The sequence below is a fragment of the Gorilla gorilla genome, chromosome 21, assembly GCF_029281585.2.
Source record: "Gorilla gorilla gorilla isolate KB3781 chromosome 21, NHGRI_mGorGor1-v2.1_pri, whole genome shotgun sequence".
Lineage (NCBI taxonomy): Eukaryota > Metazoa > Chordata > Mammalia > Primates > Hominidae > Gorilla > Gorilla gorilla.
Window position 1 is genome coordinate 55,393,195 of NC_073245.2, and position 15,328 is coordinate 55,408,522.

General features: G+C 47.3%; 1 protein-coding gene across 9 annotated transcripts in view; it reads right to left on the reverse strand.

The window, feature by feature from the left end:
• PTPRT (protein tyrosine phosphatase receptor type T) overlaps positions 1-13,644 on the reverse strand; it is a 1,110,571-nt gene extending 1,096,927 nt beyond the window's left edge. For 5 of the 9 annotated variants that reach the window (XM_055373001.2, XM_019017483.4, XM_019017481.4 and 2 more), the window contains exon 1: positions 13,375-13,644. In XM_055373001.2, the coding sequence (XP_055228976.1) occupies positions 13,375-13,462 (88 nt within the window). In that variant the 5' untranslated portion in view covers positions 13,463-13,644. The remainder of the gene's footprint in view (positions 1-13,374) is intronic. The other 4 variants (XM_055373003.2, XM_055373005.2, XM_055373002.2 and 1 more) reach the window with 1 other exon arrangement.
• Between the last annotated feature and the right edge of the window lie 1,684 nt (positions 13,645-15,328).

The window sequence follows — 15,328 nt, forward strand, 5'->3', positions numbered from 1 at the left end:
CCTGGGCTCTGACTGTGCCACTGCACTGAAGCCTGGCAACAGAGCGAGACCCTGAGCTATGATTGCACAGCGGCACAATCATAGCTCACTGCAGCCACAAACAGACATCACTTTTTAAAGGAATAATTGAAATACAGAAATATTACAAAGAGAAGTGCAATTAACACCTAGGTTCTTCTCCACCAAGAATTATCAACCAATTTTAACAAATTTTCTTAAAGTATGTTCTCCTTTTCAAAAGCAACAGAATATCACAGACAAAGGCAAAATGCCCTTTATCCACCATCCTAGTTCCATTTTTCCCATACCTCTTCTAAAGAGTGTAGCCTTCCATTCTGCTTTCAATGCTGACATAAACTTACATAGTTTGATTATTAATACATATTTGATTGATGTATCCATTAAATTACCTCTGTTTTCTTTCCACAGAAGAACATGTGGATTTGCAAATGCTGACTTTGGTTCATGTACCAGAAAATCCTGATATTTGTAAATAGTCCTTAAATAGATGCCCGGATTATTAGTATAAGATCATCCAAGATGCTGATATAGAAGGGAAGCGGCATAGCAAAAATCGGGATGCTTCTATGTACAAGCAGGATTCTGCTAGTTTGAAGAGGTCACTAGACCTCATTAGTAAACCATGAGGCCAGAAAAAGCCAGCCCAAGATATACTACATCTGCTTCAGCCCTGTGTAGTCACCACACTCCCATAATATCCTGTATTTTTGGCTAAATAAATTAAAAATGTGTAAGTTTGGGAGCACATACAAGGTCCTTGCCAGATAATCTGTAACCCATCTGCAATGACGCCATTGGTGTCAGAAGTGGGACAGACATGAAGAGCCCACCACAATGGCCACATTTTGGATAGGGATCAGAATATCAAAGTAGGACACAATGAGTAAAACATGCCTAAAACATGAGAATTTGGGGGGAGCTGAGTCTAGTGGAATTTATCCATGGTTCTTCTCCCTTCATCCATTTGGACCTGACATATAGTGAAAGATGGCTGGGACAAAGGTAGTTAGCACAAGGCAAAACTCCTGGAACCTTTTGTGTGAGCCAAAGCAGTGGCTAGAACTAAGGATCTCCAGAAAAGATGAAACCCCAGAAGGAGGAAATGTCTGAAGTTTGAGCCAAAAATCTATGGATCACAAAAGGATGCTCTCAAATTAGACATCTGAAAAGGTAACCTGGAATGGGAAAGATACCAAAGACCCCTAGAATCCCAGGTGGAACAGGTGGTCAGCAGCTTTCCAGGGACAAATGATAACTGCTGAGGCTTTGGAAGTATGAGGAAATGGGAATGGAATAAAGAAATGCTTCAATGCTCATCAAGCCAACTCTCAGGCAGAACAATTGCAATACAGAGAGATTTACACAAAGAAATTTAAATATATGCTAAATATTTCGTATGTGAGAAGAGGAAAAGATAATAAGGATAAGAAGTCTGACTTCATCAAGTCAACCTTCAATAAAAAAGTGACCCATCAGGAACCTGGCCCCGTTACAGTTTTAAACTAAAAAATTCTGTTTTAAAATATGTGTATACTTTCTAAAGGCAGCAGTAACTTTGAAATTTATTCAAATTAATTGCACTTTTCCACCAAAAATGGTGTTCAGAGCGTCAAGTCCCAGAAATATTTTCCTACTTGGAACAGGGATCTTCCAAGAGGAAAACTTAAAGAACTTCATTGAGATGGAAAATTCACCTTGAGAAGTATACCCAGAAAAAGTTTATAAAACTTCTGCTGAAGCAAGGGTGTTGTAGTATCAGGATTTGGTTGGGTGTTTGCGTGATTAAGCTGAGCATCTCACAAGTTGAAAACCATACATTTCCTCTTTTCCAGTAAGTTCCACTGCTCCTTAGTAAACCTAATAAAAATGATCTCAAAACTGCAACTGAAGTGTTAGACAGCTGGCCTCTACTTCATCCCAGACAATTTTGTTTAGGGGAAGATAACCACCCTGAACTGGAGCCAGCTGAGACACAGGGAGGAAGCTGGCTTTGTGCCTGGCTTCTTTAAGGCTAGAAGCTCTGGGAAAATAACTAATCATTCCTGACACCCACCCTGCAACCCTGATTTGAGACCGTTTAGAATCTTGGCTCAAAGTTGTGGTTTCTGAGCCGAAAGCCACTCCCCCATTCCAATACACACACTTCCTATTTAAAAAGGTGAAAAAATAATGCAAAGGTTAAGAGATGGTAAATGGACAATCTTAGGCAGAGGAAAGATTCACTGACAAAGAAAAATGTAACAGTCAAAACATCCAAAGCTCTGGATCTGGAAAGAGAAGAAAGACTGGACACTGAAATGGCTTTGAACTCAAAGCTGCAACAGCAGAGCAGAACAAGTTCCTTGACCCAGGCCTGTTAAGTGCATTTGTGCAGGTTCCACACAACAACAGGCAGCAGCCCTGACCTAGACACCTAGAACATGGTACCCCCACCTCCCTCACACCCACCCTTGCACTGCCAGATGTAGCAAGACTGAAGGGGACAGGTAATAAATGAGAAACTGCTCAAAAACCCAAGCCCCTGAAAGTGGAGGCCAAACACTTCCCCAAGGCAGATGAAGGGTGAACTCAAGGTGTCTTAGAGCACTCATTCCCAGGGTCACCTTGTAGAAATGACTCAAAAGGACTTAGGGTTGGAACCATCATACATTGGTGCCTCTTCTACCAAAATACAGATACTTCCCAGACAAGAACAATGGGGATCTTTGGAATCACCACCACCCCCGAATCAAACAATTAAGCTGTAAAAACCAGTAAATTCTTGAAGCACATCTCCACCAGAAGTCCAATGTCTGGTCAGCCCATTTAGATTCTGACAAAACATCCTTCCTTCACTGCAGGATCTCCTGGGGCCCTAAACACAGTTACCTTGAAAAGAATATTGTGACAGTTTCTTCTGTGATGACTGTACTACTGCCACAACAACCAAAACCAAGAGTTCAGGCAGGATGTGTTTCAATCCATATAATAACTTAAGTGTTTACATCAGACTTTTTAATTGCTATAACTTATCATACTCTCTATGTTAGTTTTATGGAGCCCATTTTTAAGCCTCTGGAAATGGGTTAGAAAGGTCTAAAATAAGCGCCAATTTTAAAAACTGGGATATGTACATGTAATAAAAATATTAAGTTTCAGCTAAATTATATCATAGCCCTAATCTATTGGTGTTTTTTATAAATTGGTTTTTGTGGAACTTAGATACTAGTGTAAAAATTTTAGTCTTACAAAAACACAGTCGTACTTCAATTTTGGGGGTAAAGGTTGAAAAGTTTTCTGATGAATCTTCATATTAATTCACTTCTACTTTCTGACATACTTAATTAACTTTTACAAAACTTAAACTAACTCCCTTCTGAGACACTAAATCTCTCTATTCTAAGGCCTTTAAAGAGTGAAAGCCTGACACTGAACTGGCACTAGTGCCCCCCAAAATAAAAAGAATCAAAAGATCTGAACACACTTCAAAGTTTATATTTGTATTTTTCTCCAAGAAACAAGGTTTCCTACACTTGTGTGTGACTTCAGGTTCCTGTGGTGGGCAGCTCCTGAAATGGTTCCCAGTGACCCCCACTTCCTGGCATTCATGCCTGTGATGGTTAATCCTATGTGTCAACTCGGCTGGGCTAACAGATGCCCAGCTAGCTGGTAAGATGTTATTTCTGGGTGTGTGTGTGAGGGTGTTTCTGGAAGAGATCAGCATTTGCACTGGTCAACTGAGTAAAGCAGATGGCCCTCCCCAGTGTGGGTGGGCATCCTCCAATCCACTGGGGGCCCGAACAGAACAAAAAGGTAGAGAAGGGCGAATCTGCTCTCTTGGCTTGAGCTGGGACATCCATCCTCTCCTTCCCTTGGGCATCAGTGCTCCTGGTTCTTGGGTGTTCAGACTCAAGTCAGAGCTTACACCATCAACCCCCAAATTCTCAGGCCTTCGGACTTACACCATCAACTTTCCTGGGACTCCAGCTTGCAGACTGTGGGACTTCTCGGCCTCTAAACCTGCATGAGCCAATTCCTATAAGAAATGAATCAATCTCTCTCTCTCTGCCCCCACCTCCCTCCCTTCCTCTCTCTCCCTGTCATATATATATAGAAAGAGAGGGAGAGAGAGGGAGAGAGGGATATATATATATATACACACCCACATTTTTTTTTTCAAACAGAGTTTCACTCTTGTCTCCCGGGCAGGAGTGCAGTGGCATGGCCTCAGCTCACTGCAACCTCCACCTCCCAGGTTCAAAGGATTCTGCTGCCTCAGTCTCCCAAGTAGCTGGGACTACAGGCACACACCGTCATGCCCAGCTAATTCTGCATTTTTGGTAAAGACAAGGTTTCACCATGTTGGCCAGGTTGGTCTCGAACTCCTAACCTCAGGTGATCCACCCACCTCGGCTTCCCAAAGTGTTGGAATTACAAGCATGAGCCACCACGCCCAGCCAATATATAATATACATTTAAAATGTGATATATAATATATATGCCCTATTATATATTCTAATATATAGCCTATTGGTTCTGTTTCTCTGCAGAACTCTAAGACAACTTCCTTGTGCAAATCCTTCCCCTTGAGTGTGAGCTGAACTTAGTGACTTGCTTCTGACAGAATATGACAAAGTGATGTGATGTCCCTTCCCAAATTAGGTTACAAAGGACTGTGACTTCCGTCTTGCTCACACTCTCTCCGGCCCTCTCACTTGCTCACTCTGACAAAGCCAGCTGCCACACTGTGAGCTGTCCGATGAAGTGGTCTGTGTGGCAAGGAACTGAGCGTGGCCTCTAGCAAACAGCTCATGAGAGACGGAGGTCCTCAAGCCAAGAGCCCGTGAGTAAGTGAATCCCGCCAACAGCCACGGAAGTGAACCTGGAAGCAGACCCTTCCCCATTCAAGCTGAACTGACTGCAGCCTGTGAGGGGCCCTGAGCCACACGACCCAGCTATGCCACACAGATTCCTGAGCCAAAGAAATAGTGAGACGATAAAGCCACTGCATTGGGGGAGTGACTTGTTATTAACAGACAATTAATATAGCTCCTTTAGAACAGGAGTGGGCCTACTTTTCCTTTTCAGAAAGTTGGTGCCCAAGAAAGAAACATGGACAGCCGGGACCTGACTCTGGACCTGACACTGGGCCCAGGCACTTGGAGGCCAATTCCAAGATGCTAAAGAAAAAAAGACACGGTGACCTCAGCTTCTCAGTAATACTCATTGAAACACATAATATGGCAATGTGGCAAAATTCTTTTTAATTAGATTAATGAGTTATCCTATTCAAACTAACTTTACAAAATCAAAGAGATAAACAATCATAAATGCATGCTCTTTAAAACCTCTTTCTTTTCTATCCCTAATGCCACCAGCTGTTCCCATTTTACCCTGCTGTATGCCAGTGTTCAAACAAAACACCAAAAATATGCACCCAGATTCTGATGTTCCCATAACAAAGGGACTAGGGCTCTTTAAATAATAACTACTATTATAATAATATAATAAATAATAACAAACCAAGACGTGGGCCTGAAAATCCTTGTTGTCACTGGAAAATAAGGACTCTCTCAAGGAGGTCTGGAGGTGGTAAACAAGAACCTGGTTTGAAGGAGCTTCCAATAGCCAAACTGATCACTTAAGGGGGACATGCACAAAAGCATAATTACAGTCAATCAGAGGAAGTCAAGATCACCCAAGGCCACTAGTACCTGTGATGATCCAACATGAAGCACTGTTTTTTAAAAGTCCTGCTTGCTGATGTGAACCCATTCATTCATGCTCAGTTACAAAGAGACAAATGCGTGATCCCTAAGGGATGACTACATAACCACCCACCATGAGGTCAGGGAGGACCAAGAGAAATGGGTTTGTGGTCTTGTGTCTGCTCCTAGAACCAACAGGATAAAAGGGGGAGTAAAGCAAAATGAGGGGTGGTCTGAGAAGAAACAGGTTTCCAAGGTCCTGGGAAGCAGGAGCTGGAACATAACTGTGGAACACGTAGTCGGCAGCACTGCATTCTTCCACAGAAAAGGATAAGCTCCACGACGCTAAGAAAGTTAGAAGTTTGCAAACATCTTCCTTCTTTTTTTTTTTTTTCCGAGACAGAGTCTTGTTCTTTCACCCAAGCAGAAGTACAGTGGCATGATCTCAGCTCCCTGCAACCTCCACCACCTGGGTTCAAGCGATTCTCATCCCTCAGCCACCCAAGTAGCTGGGATTACAGGCACATGCTACCACACCCAGCTAATTTTTGTATTTATAGTAGAGCTGGTGTTTCGTCATGTTGACCAGGCTGGTCTTGAACTCCTGGCCTCAAGTGATCCATCCACCTCGGCCTCCCAAAGTGCTAGGATTACAGGCGTGAGCCACCACTCGCCCAGCCGTGGTTTGCAAACATCTTTTAAGAGCAGCGCTTGAACTATTAGCATGAAGTTCCTCCTGGGTGTTGATGGAAGCCCCCTACAAAGGCAGAGACAAAGCTGGTGCTGAGCTGTTTTCTCCTCTGTTCATCAAACCAAAGGCGCAAAAAACAAAACAAAACAAAACAAAACAAAACAAAAAACATTGCATCTGCTCCTGATCCAAGGCACTTCTACTCTTCCGTTAAATCTCTACATCCTTAGCTTAATGAGAAAAGAAATGAATGAATGATCTATTCTCTCCCCCACAAATCCATACCCTACCAAAATATTCAGGGTAAAAGTTATTCGTGTCTTTAATGTTAATAGACATTGCCAAATTAGCACTCAGAAAGGCTGTTTCAATTTTCACTACTCAAAAATGAACAAAGCTACCTAATTGCTCAGATCCTTGTCAAGACTTGATAGTCTTAAACTTTTGCATTTTTGCCAAATTGATGAGGGGGAAAAATGCTACTTCATAGATTAAATTCACAGTCTAAAGAGCCTTTCAAAGAGTGAGAGATAATGCTTTGCAAATTGCTAATACAACAAACTATTTTGGAAACTAGCAAGAGATAAGTCATAGTAACGCCATTTCCTTGGTGCCTGTTTTCTGCCGGGGACCAGGCTTGACAATTTACAGGTATTATCTCCAGCTCTTGCAGCAACGAGGCATCGGTAGCCCCATTTTACAGACGCAGAAAAAAAGACGCAGAGCACTGAAGTAACTTCTCAAGGCCACATCACAAGTGCATTAGGGAGCTGAGATTTACACATAAGTTTAACTTCACAAAGGCCCGTGGTCAAATAAAAGTTTTAACAGCTTTAGTCCATAAAATTTCATCCATCATCAGGGTACTATTCTATACCTTTTAGGAAATGCAGAGTTACACGACCATCACCACCTTCCAGTTTCCAAGTCAAGAAAGTTAGAGGTTTGCAAACATCTCTTGAGAGCAGCATATAAACTGTTCTCTCAGGCTCGCTTCCTATAAACCCCTGCTCCGTGCCCAGCCCTAGGCAACAACTGGTCTGCTGTCTGTCTCCATAGATCTGCCTTATCTGTGCATCTCATAAAATATACAGTCTCTTACATCCAGCTTCTTTTGCTTAGCATAATGTTCTCGAGGCCCATCCATGGCGTAGCCTGTATCAGCAGTTCATTCCTTTTTATTCCTAGTCGTATTCCCTTGGAGGGATGATGGACATCTGGATTGTTTTCAGGTTTTGGCTTCTGTGAATAATGCTGCTACAAACATTCATGCTCGTGTCTTTCTGTGGACATATGTTTTCATTTCTGTTGGGTAGATTCCTAGAAGTGGAATTGCTGGATTTTATGGGGAGTGTCTGTTTAACTTTTTAAAGAAACTGCCAAACTGTTTACCAAAGTGACTCCACCATTTTTTATTCCCTCCAGCATCAAACAAAAATTGTCAACTGAATATTCAAGAAATGTGAGACTTTGCATCTCTTCCACTTATGCTCCAGGGGATGTGTTTGTGTGTCACACACACTTTAGCAGCCTGGCTTCAGTGCGAGAAAAAATTAAGTCTGCCACACTGGGGGACTGCTTCAATTTCCAGGTGACTTACCAGTCTGAAGGTGCATCTGATGGGGTTTCTGCACAGCCCTTCCGTGTGGATATACCTAGGAAGGACTAACTGAAATAATGCTCACATTTGAAGATAAAATAGGCCCTAATGGGCCGGGTGCGGTGGCTCACACCTGGAATCCCAGCACTTTGGGAGGCCGAGGCGGGAGGATCACAAGATCGAGAGATTGAGACCATCCTGGCTAACAAGGTGAAACTCTGTCTCTACTAAAAATACAAAAATTAGCTGGGCATGGTGGCATGCACCTGTGGTCCCAGCTATTCGGGAGGCTGAGGGAGGAGAATTGCTTGAACCCAAGAAATGGAGGTTGCAGTGAGCTGAGATCACGCCACCGTGCTCCAGCCCGGCGACAGAGCAGTGAGACTCTGTCTAAAAAAAAAATAGGCCCTAATGATCACCATGCCTCACTGACACCTCTTTCCCTATCCCGCTGTATTGACACATCGATTCCCATTTTTCATGGTTGACTTCTGTTACGTCCCTTTGGAATGTATATCTAGAATCCTCACTGGGTCCCTCTGTATCCTCTTTAGCACCTGCAACTCTTACCAATAGATAATAAATAAATGCCATTATCCTGCTCATTTCTGCCTCTACTGGCAAATAAAAGTGTCCAGCAGGACCATATGAAATGCTGAAACCCATGATCCTAACCGGTCACCCTAACCCACCTGGACACACACACTATTGATGAACCCCTGTCCCTGTGGCTGTATCTGATTTTTGTTAACCCATTGAAAATATGTGGCTTTCTTCCTCTCCATACTAATCTGAATCCATTCTGTAAGATTTCATGAGACACGCTAACTGCTTTCTAATATCTATGTGGTATTGCCTCCTGGACCCAATTCTGTAAGGTGTTTGCAAATGCTATTATACTTGTCCGACATGGTTTGTTCTCAATAATCTCAGAGCTTTTTAATTTATTTATTGGAATGCCATGGCCCTTGTTTGTTTTCTTATTCTTTGCTTGTTTATCAAGTGCACAAAGAGATACTTTGTGCACTTTGTGGGGGAAAAAGATTTTTCCCCCACAGCCCCAGAGTGCTGTGCAGTTGATCTCCAGGTTAGGGAAGAGCAGAGGACAGAGCCGAAAAGCAAGGAAGGCTGCACACGGGAGAGTGTAGGAAGGGAAACAGAATGCGTCCAAATGTTGTGTCCTGCCGCAATATGTAGCCATTTGTGGTTTATCAACACTTCTAAGTCAGAGAGTAAAATATGCCTAAAAGTCAACATTCCCTATTTAAACCCTTGAATGGCCAGATTTACTAGTGTCATCTGTTGGCAAATTTCATTGGCAATCTCTTTGTAAAAGCAGTTGCAGGGAATCAAGCCCCTGAAAAGAAGAAAAGGAGGAAAACTGGGTGGGCGTGGTGGCTCACACCTGCAATCCCAGCACTTTGGGAGGCCGAGGTAGGCACATCACCTGAGGTCAGGAGTTCAAGACCAGCTGGCCAACATGGTGAAACCCCGTCTCTACTAAAAATACAAAAATTAGTCAGGTATGGTGGCACACACTCATAACCCCAGCTACTTGGGAGGCAGAGGCAGGAGAATTGCTTGAACCCAGGAGGCAGAGGTTGCAGTGAGCCAAGACTGCACCACTGCACTCCAGCCTGGGCAACAGAGTAAGACTGATCTCAAAAAAAAAAGGAAACTAAAAATCATCACCAAACCCAGCCATCTCATGGCCAGTTCACTATTTAGCATAAGACTGATGCCCCACCCGCCTTGGCCTGTGCACATACACCTGTGCTGAGGTCAGTAACAGACAAGGCTCCTCTTGGGACAAAGTGCCTATTACGTACCAGGCACTCTTCCATTCACTCTGCATATTGCATCTTATTTGGTCGCCACAAAGTCCAGCGAGACAGCTATAATTATCCTCGCTTTACAAATGAGAAGCTGGGGAGCTGAGAAGGTAAATGACTTGCCCAAGCTGGCATAGGTAGAAAGAAGCAGAGGCGGGATTTAAACTGAGGACTTCAGATGCAAACGCTCATACTCTTTTCTCCAAACCAGGCTGCCTCCTGAGTTAAATTCCCCTGCGCCCACCCTCCCCCCCGATTATAGCTGCCGTGAGACTCTACCATCTCTTCACCATCATCAATAAATATTTATCAAGGACCACCGCCTACACAGCATTGCTCTTGTTTCCACAGCAACACACTGTCACCGAGTCAGGGGAGTATCCTGTGCTTGAAAGAGTGATGCTGTCATGTCCTCTGATCGTGGCTGTGAAAGGTGACAGCTATACGACTACGTGGAATACCATCTCAGCTGGCAGCCTGACACCTGCAAGAGCTGTGCTGAGGACAAGCAAGAAGAAATTAAGTTGAGTAGAAAGAGAGTGGGTTGTAACCCAAGAATATGGTCTGCTTTTACTATGTGTTTGCGATTGTTGCTGGAACAGAATTTAAGCCACGTTTGCACATTAAGTGTTCTTTTATTAGGAAACAAATCAAGCAATCCATGACAGAAAGTAAAATTCGACTGTACCGCTAACAGTTCCCCAGAGGTATCCGACAGTGATTATTGAGTTAAATGACTACATTGCTAACAATTGCAATTGCAAGTCAGTCCCCTATAAGATCGATTTTTGCTCTCAATATGTGCATTCTGAAACCCACTAGTAAATGAATTCATTATCCCCTTATTCATTTAACTGTCTCTCTCTTCCCCCATCCCAAATCATGTTTTGCCACATTGTTAAGAGGCTGTTTCTAAATGTTTTTTGTTTGTTTGATTTTTACTATCATTCCTTCCAAAAACTGTCGTGGCTCAAGAAATATGTCTTAGAGTAAGGAAAAACGAAATTGCCTTTTGATGACAAGCTTCCACCCCAACTTTTGGACACTGAGACCAACATGTTACAGCAAAACATATTAGCCCAACTATGTTATGGATGTAACCTTATAAATTGAAATTGCTTTCAAGATTGGGAATTTTCAGATCAAAAGAACATGGAAAACACTACTTAGTTTTAAAATGTATTTGTCCAAATTTGCCAAAAGTTTTAAATAAAATACTTTAAAGGAAATCAAGTTATTGTCATATTTATACTAGATTTGAAATACTAACAATTCCTGAATTTAGGAATAAAATAAGAAGATAAGTCCATTTTTAAGTCAACATTTACAGTATTCTTGTTTTGACAAATACAGATGTTCATGAGGAACCCTGGAAAAAAAATCTAATTTAGATGGTCTAGTTGCCGTTAAACTGGAAAGGAGAGGACAGATATATACAGAAAATCCCCATTTCTACAAATGCGTGAGGCTTAGAATGCACCAGTTCTCCAATACAAGCTAATCCCATTCGTTTAAGGAGCCCCTGGCACAAAGGCAGCCACTTGCTAAATATATGCTATATCGCAGGTTTGCAGAAACCACCCTGCCCAGGTAGACCCAAAAGAAACACAGATTTCTTCCCAAACCATATTCCAGGATTTCTTTTCTTTCTCCTGCATTCTAAAGAGCAAACAAAGAAAAGGTGCTCGCTCCTCACACTTCTCTAAATGTTTTAACAAAAGGCTGCTGAATAAACACATTACTCATTTAAAAATTGAAAAGAAGTTCTATTCCTGATATGAAAGCAACCAGATTTGCATTTTAATAGTTGTGGGCGAGCGCCACCTGGCGGGAGCATCCGGAAAGGGCGGCGTTCAGCCCTGGACAGCTTCCCGAGCCGGTACGGGTTTTACCGCTTGCTACCCAAGAACGATTCGAGACCCGTGATGGAGTATTTTTTATCCTGTTTCTGCCGCGGGAATGTGAGTGGTATTAATGTGTGGTTGGCCGGTCATGCCTTAGAGGATATAAAATCTGAGTCACGAATCATGCCTGGATCCCCAGGACTGCCCCGGGCATCCTCCCTAGTACCCCTCCCTCCCCCAGCACACCTAACACACCCCCCAAAATGAGGAAAACAAGAATTGTGCACCATCTTTAGAATGGTGCCGTAGCTGTCCCTCTTCTCTCACTTGCTAATCCAACCTTTCAGCTTCACACACCTCAAAAGGAGTGTCTTCGTCACCCAACTTCCCAGCCAGGGAAACAGGCTGTCCCTTCCCAGAAGTCGCCTATTCCGCTTCCATTTTAGTACCAAGCAAGGAAGGCTCTAACGCATTTCCAACGGAATGTCCCTCCAGCGGCCCTTAACCTCAGACGCAGCTTGTGCAAAGACGCTGTACCTCCCCACAGGTTCGTTCTTTTGCTCTTTCTTCCTTTCCTTCTTTCGGTGAAATAATAAATGGGCACAGCTGTTGCTTAGCGATCCGAAACCAGCCTGTTCCTGCGTCCCACGGGCTGATCTCAGCCTGTCCCCGCAATCCCAGCCACCTCAGGCCAGCGTGGTTACACCAAAAGCGATCGGTGCTAAGAAACTTTACGGTGATTTTGAACTTGGAAGTACACCTGCAGCACTCCCTTCTCTTCCCTCCGCCGCTACTCTTGGCGGGGGGGGGGGGGGGGGCACGGGGCTGGAAGCTGCCTGCGGTGGGGCTTGGTGATGTGTAAGACCCTGGACTGTGGTGCCCTCCAGCACCCGCCAACGTGCCTTTAGGAGCACGGCAGGGCACCACCCCCCGCCCCCGCTCCCCCTACTCTGGGGAACTACCTCTGCTCACCTCCTTCCCGTGGCCAAACCCAAATGAGTTCCCCGAACTTTTCAGGAGCAGACGCGCTCACAGGTCATATCCACTCCCCTCCAAGGGCCTTAACACGGGCGCCCAGCTACCTCGGAGAAAAGCCAGCGGGTAGGGCGGAGGTATTGCTCTCGGTCATCAACGCAAACATCCCCTCGGGTGCCTACAGCGGCTTGCTTAGGGGAGCAGCGTGTTCAGAGCAAATGGAGAGCTTCCTGTATCTCCGAGGAAAAAAGAAAAGCCGCCGCCCCGGCAGCCTCGGCCTGCTGGGGACCTGTCCTCCCCACTAAAAGCGCGCGCTGCCCGAGGAGCTGCCCGGGAGAGAACGCTCCACCCCGGGCGTCGGTGCCGCTCCTCGTCTCTTCGCCCCAAACACTCAAGTGGCAGATTCCGACAAGTGGGAGGCAGCAAGTGGAAATATTCGCAACAACCGCAGAAAGTTACTCCAGCCCGGGGGGCCGGCAGGAAAGTGAAGCGGGGAACTTCGCCAAACGCGGGCTGCCGAGGGACGCGAGGGGCCGGGCTCGCTGGCCGGGGCACGCGGGGACACGGCTTCCCGCGCCTGCAAGCTGAGACCCGGGTTCCGGCCATGGGGACCCGCGCCCCCGCGAGCCCACACAACTTTCTCCTCCGAAGACCCCGCGGCTGGGGGCCCGCGCGCATCCAGGAGGGAGCGGGGAGCCCAGGGGAGCCGGGCGGGCGCACTCACCTGCGGCGCTCTGAGCCCGGGCGCCGGGCAGTGGCGGCAGCTGCAGCCTCAGGAGCAGGCTAAGGGCGAGCGCGGCGAGGCTCGCCATCCGGGCGGCGGCGGGCAGCTCAGCCCCTTCCCGCGGGGGCCGGGGCCGGGACTGGGGCGGGCGCGGGGTGGCCCCGCATCGCCGGCGCGGCCGCTGGCTGTGCGCGCGGCTGGCTCCGCTCGGGCTCCCGGAGCCGGAGCTGCTGCGCTCCAAGCCGAGGCGCGGCGCGAACTGAGGCGGGAGGCTGGGCGGGGGCGGGACGCTGGGGGCGGGGGGCGGTGTCCCCCGAGTCCTAACGCCGCCGCCGTTGCCGCCGCCGCCGCCCGCCCGGGCGCTCCGCCTCGGCCGTGCACACACCCTCGCGCGCACGCCCGCGCCTGGCACACGCCCGCGGCTGGCACACGCGGGCTCCCCCGCGCACCCTCTCCGGGGCCGACCAGCTCGGGCCGCTGGCACAGTCACGCGCGTCCACACATCACCCCCGCACCCACACGCCGGGCAGGGTCCTCGCCTCTTCGCCCCGCGCCGCGCCGCGCAGCCAAGCATCGTCTGCCCTGTGGGGGCGCAGGTACGGGGGCGGTGCGGGGAGGAGGAAGCTGCAGCAGCCGTTTGAACTCAGGGTGGGGAACAGGTGAATGGGGGTTCGGTGGCGAGAAGAGGGAGGGAGGGAGGGAGCAGCCCTCGCAACTCAAGATAAGGGGCCAGGTGAATTGCGAAAGCGGGTGGGGGCGTCTGCCCAAAGCTGGGGCAGGCGGCTGCTGGCCAGGGTCTCGGGCACACCCTGAGATGAGAATTTCATCTAAGAGCGCGCGCGCGCACACACACACACACACAACCCACTCACACTCTTCTGGGCGCATCGCTGACCGCGCCACAATCGTCGTCCCCCTCAATTAGCCGCCCACCCCACCTTCTTCTCCACCCACATCTCTCTCTTGTCCCCACCACCACGCGGAAGGGGGCGCAGAAGGGGCATGAGGCATCCCCCCACCCCCCACAATTTTTCCCTGGCAGCCTTCCCTTTCCTTTTCTAGGGAGACAGAACCTTGTAGCTTTTTCCCTTTTCTTCTCGGTCTTAACAAACACCTGGTTGGGGCTGAAAGCCTAAAACCATAGATCAGGGTTGGAGCTGTCCCTGGCAGCCCACGGCCCACAGCCTGGCTCTCTACTGTCCTGGGAGGCCGCTGGTACCTGAGTCTTGGCTGGGGGTCTGAGATGTAAAAGCCAGGGGCAGGGATACCCAGAAATGCTTAAGGGATTCACACTTTGTGAACACTTTGCTACCTGGCCAAAGCCCTCCTTCTTCTGTGTCAGCACAGCCCCCCACCCCCATCCTTGTTGGGGTACCAGGGACTGGATTGGGGAGACTGTAGGTGAATTGTGAAAATCAAGCATGGCAGGGTTTCCAAAAGTGGGGAGCCCCAGGCTCTGGACCCAAGTTGGCATGGCAGAGAACACAGGGCCTCACTCTGTCAGTCCCCAGTCCCCATTAGGTAGAGTGGCACAGTTCCCTGGAATGGAAGCCCAATTTACAATCCCAGGCAAATTCTTCCACCCATCTCCGGACCCCGACTCCCACCACCACCACCATGACCGTGACCACTTTCAAAAGCTGACGTGCTTGGACTAGCCTGTTGGACCAGCCAGTGCCTCCCACACTTGCCTGGTCAAAGAACTACCAGGAAGATTTCTCCAAGTCCTGCTTCCCAGACCCCTGCTGGGGAGAGTGGAATTTGGCAGGCCTGTCGGGGGTGGCCTGGGAGTTGAACCTTTTACAAGCTGCTTTGGAGATTAATAATTCTACCCATATTTATGGTGCATTTAATTGTGTGCCTTACTCTGTGCTGTTCTCTGGGGATACCACAATGCTATAGCCCTTAGGGACAATTGGAATGGAAAGATCCCTTCTGCTCAGAGCTGAGCTTC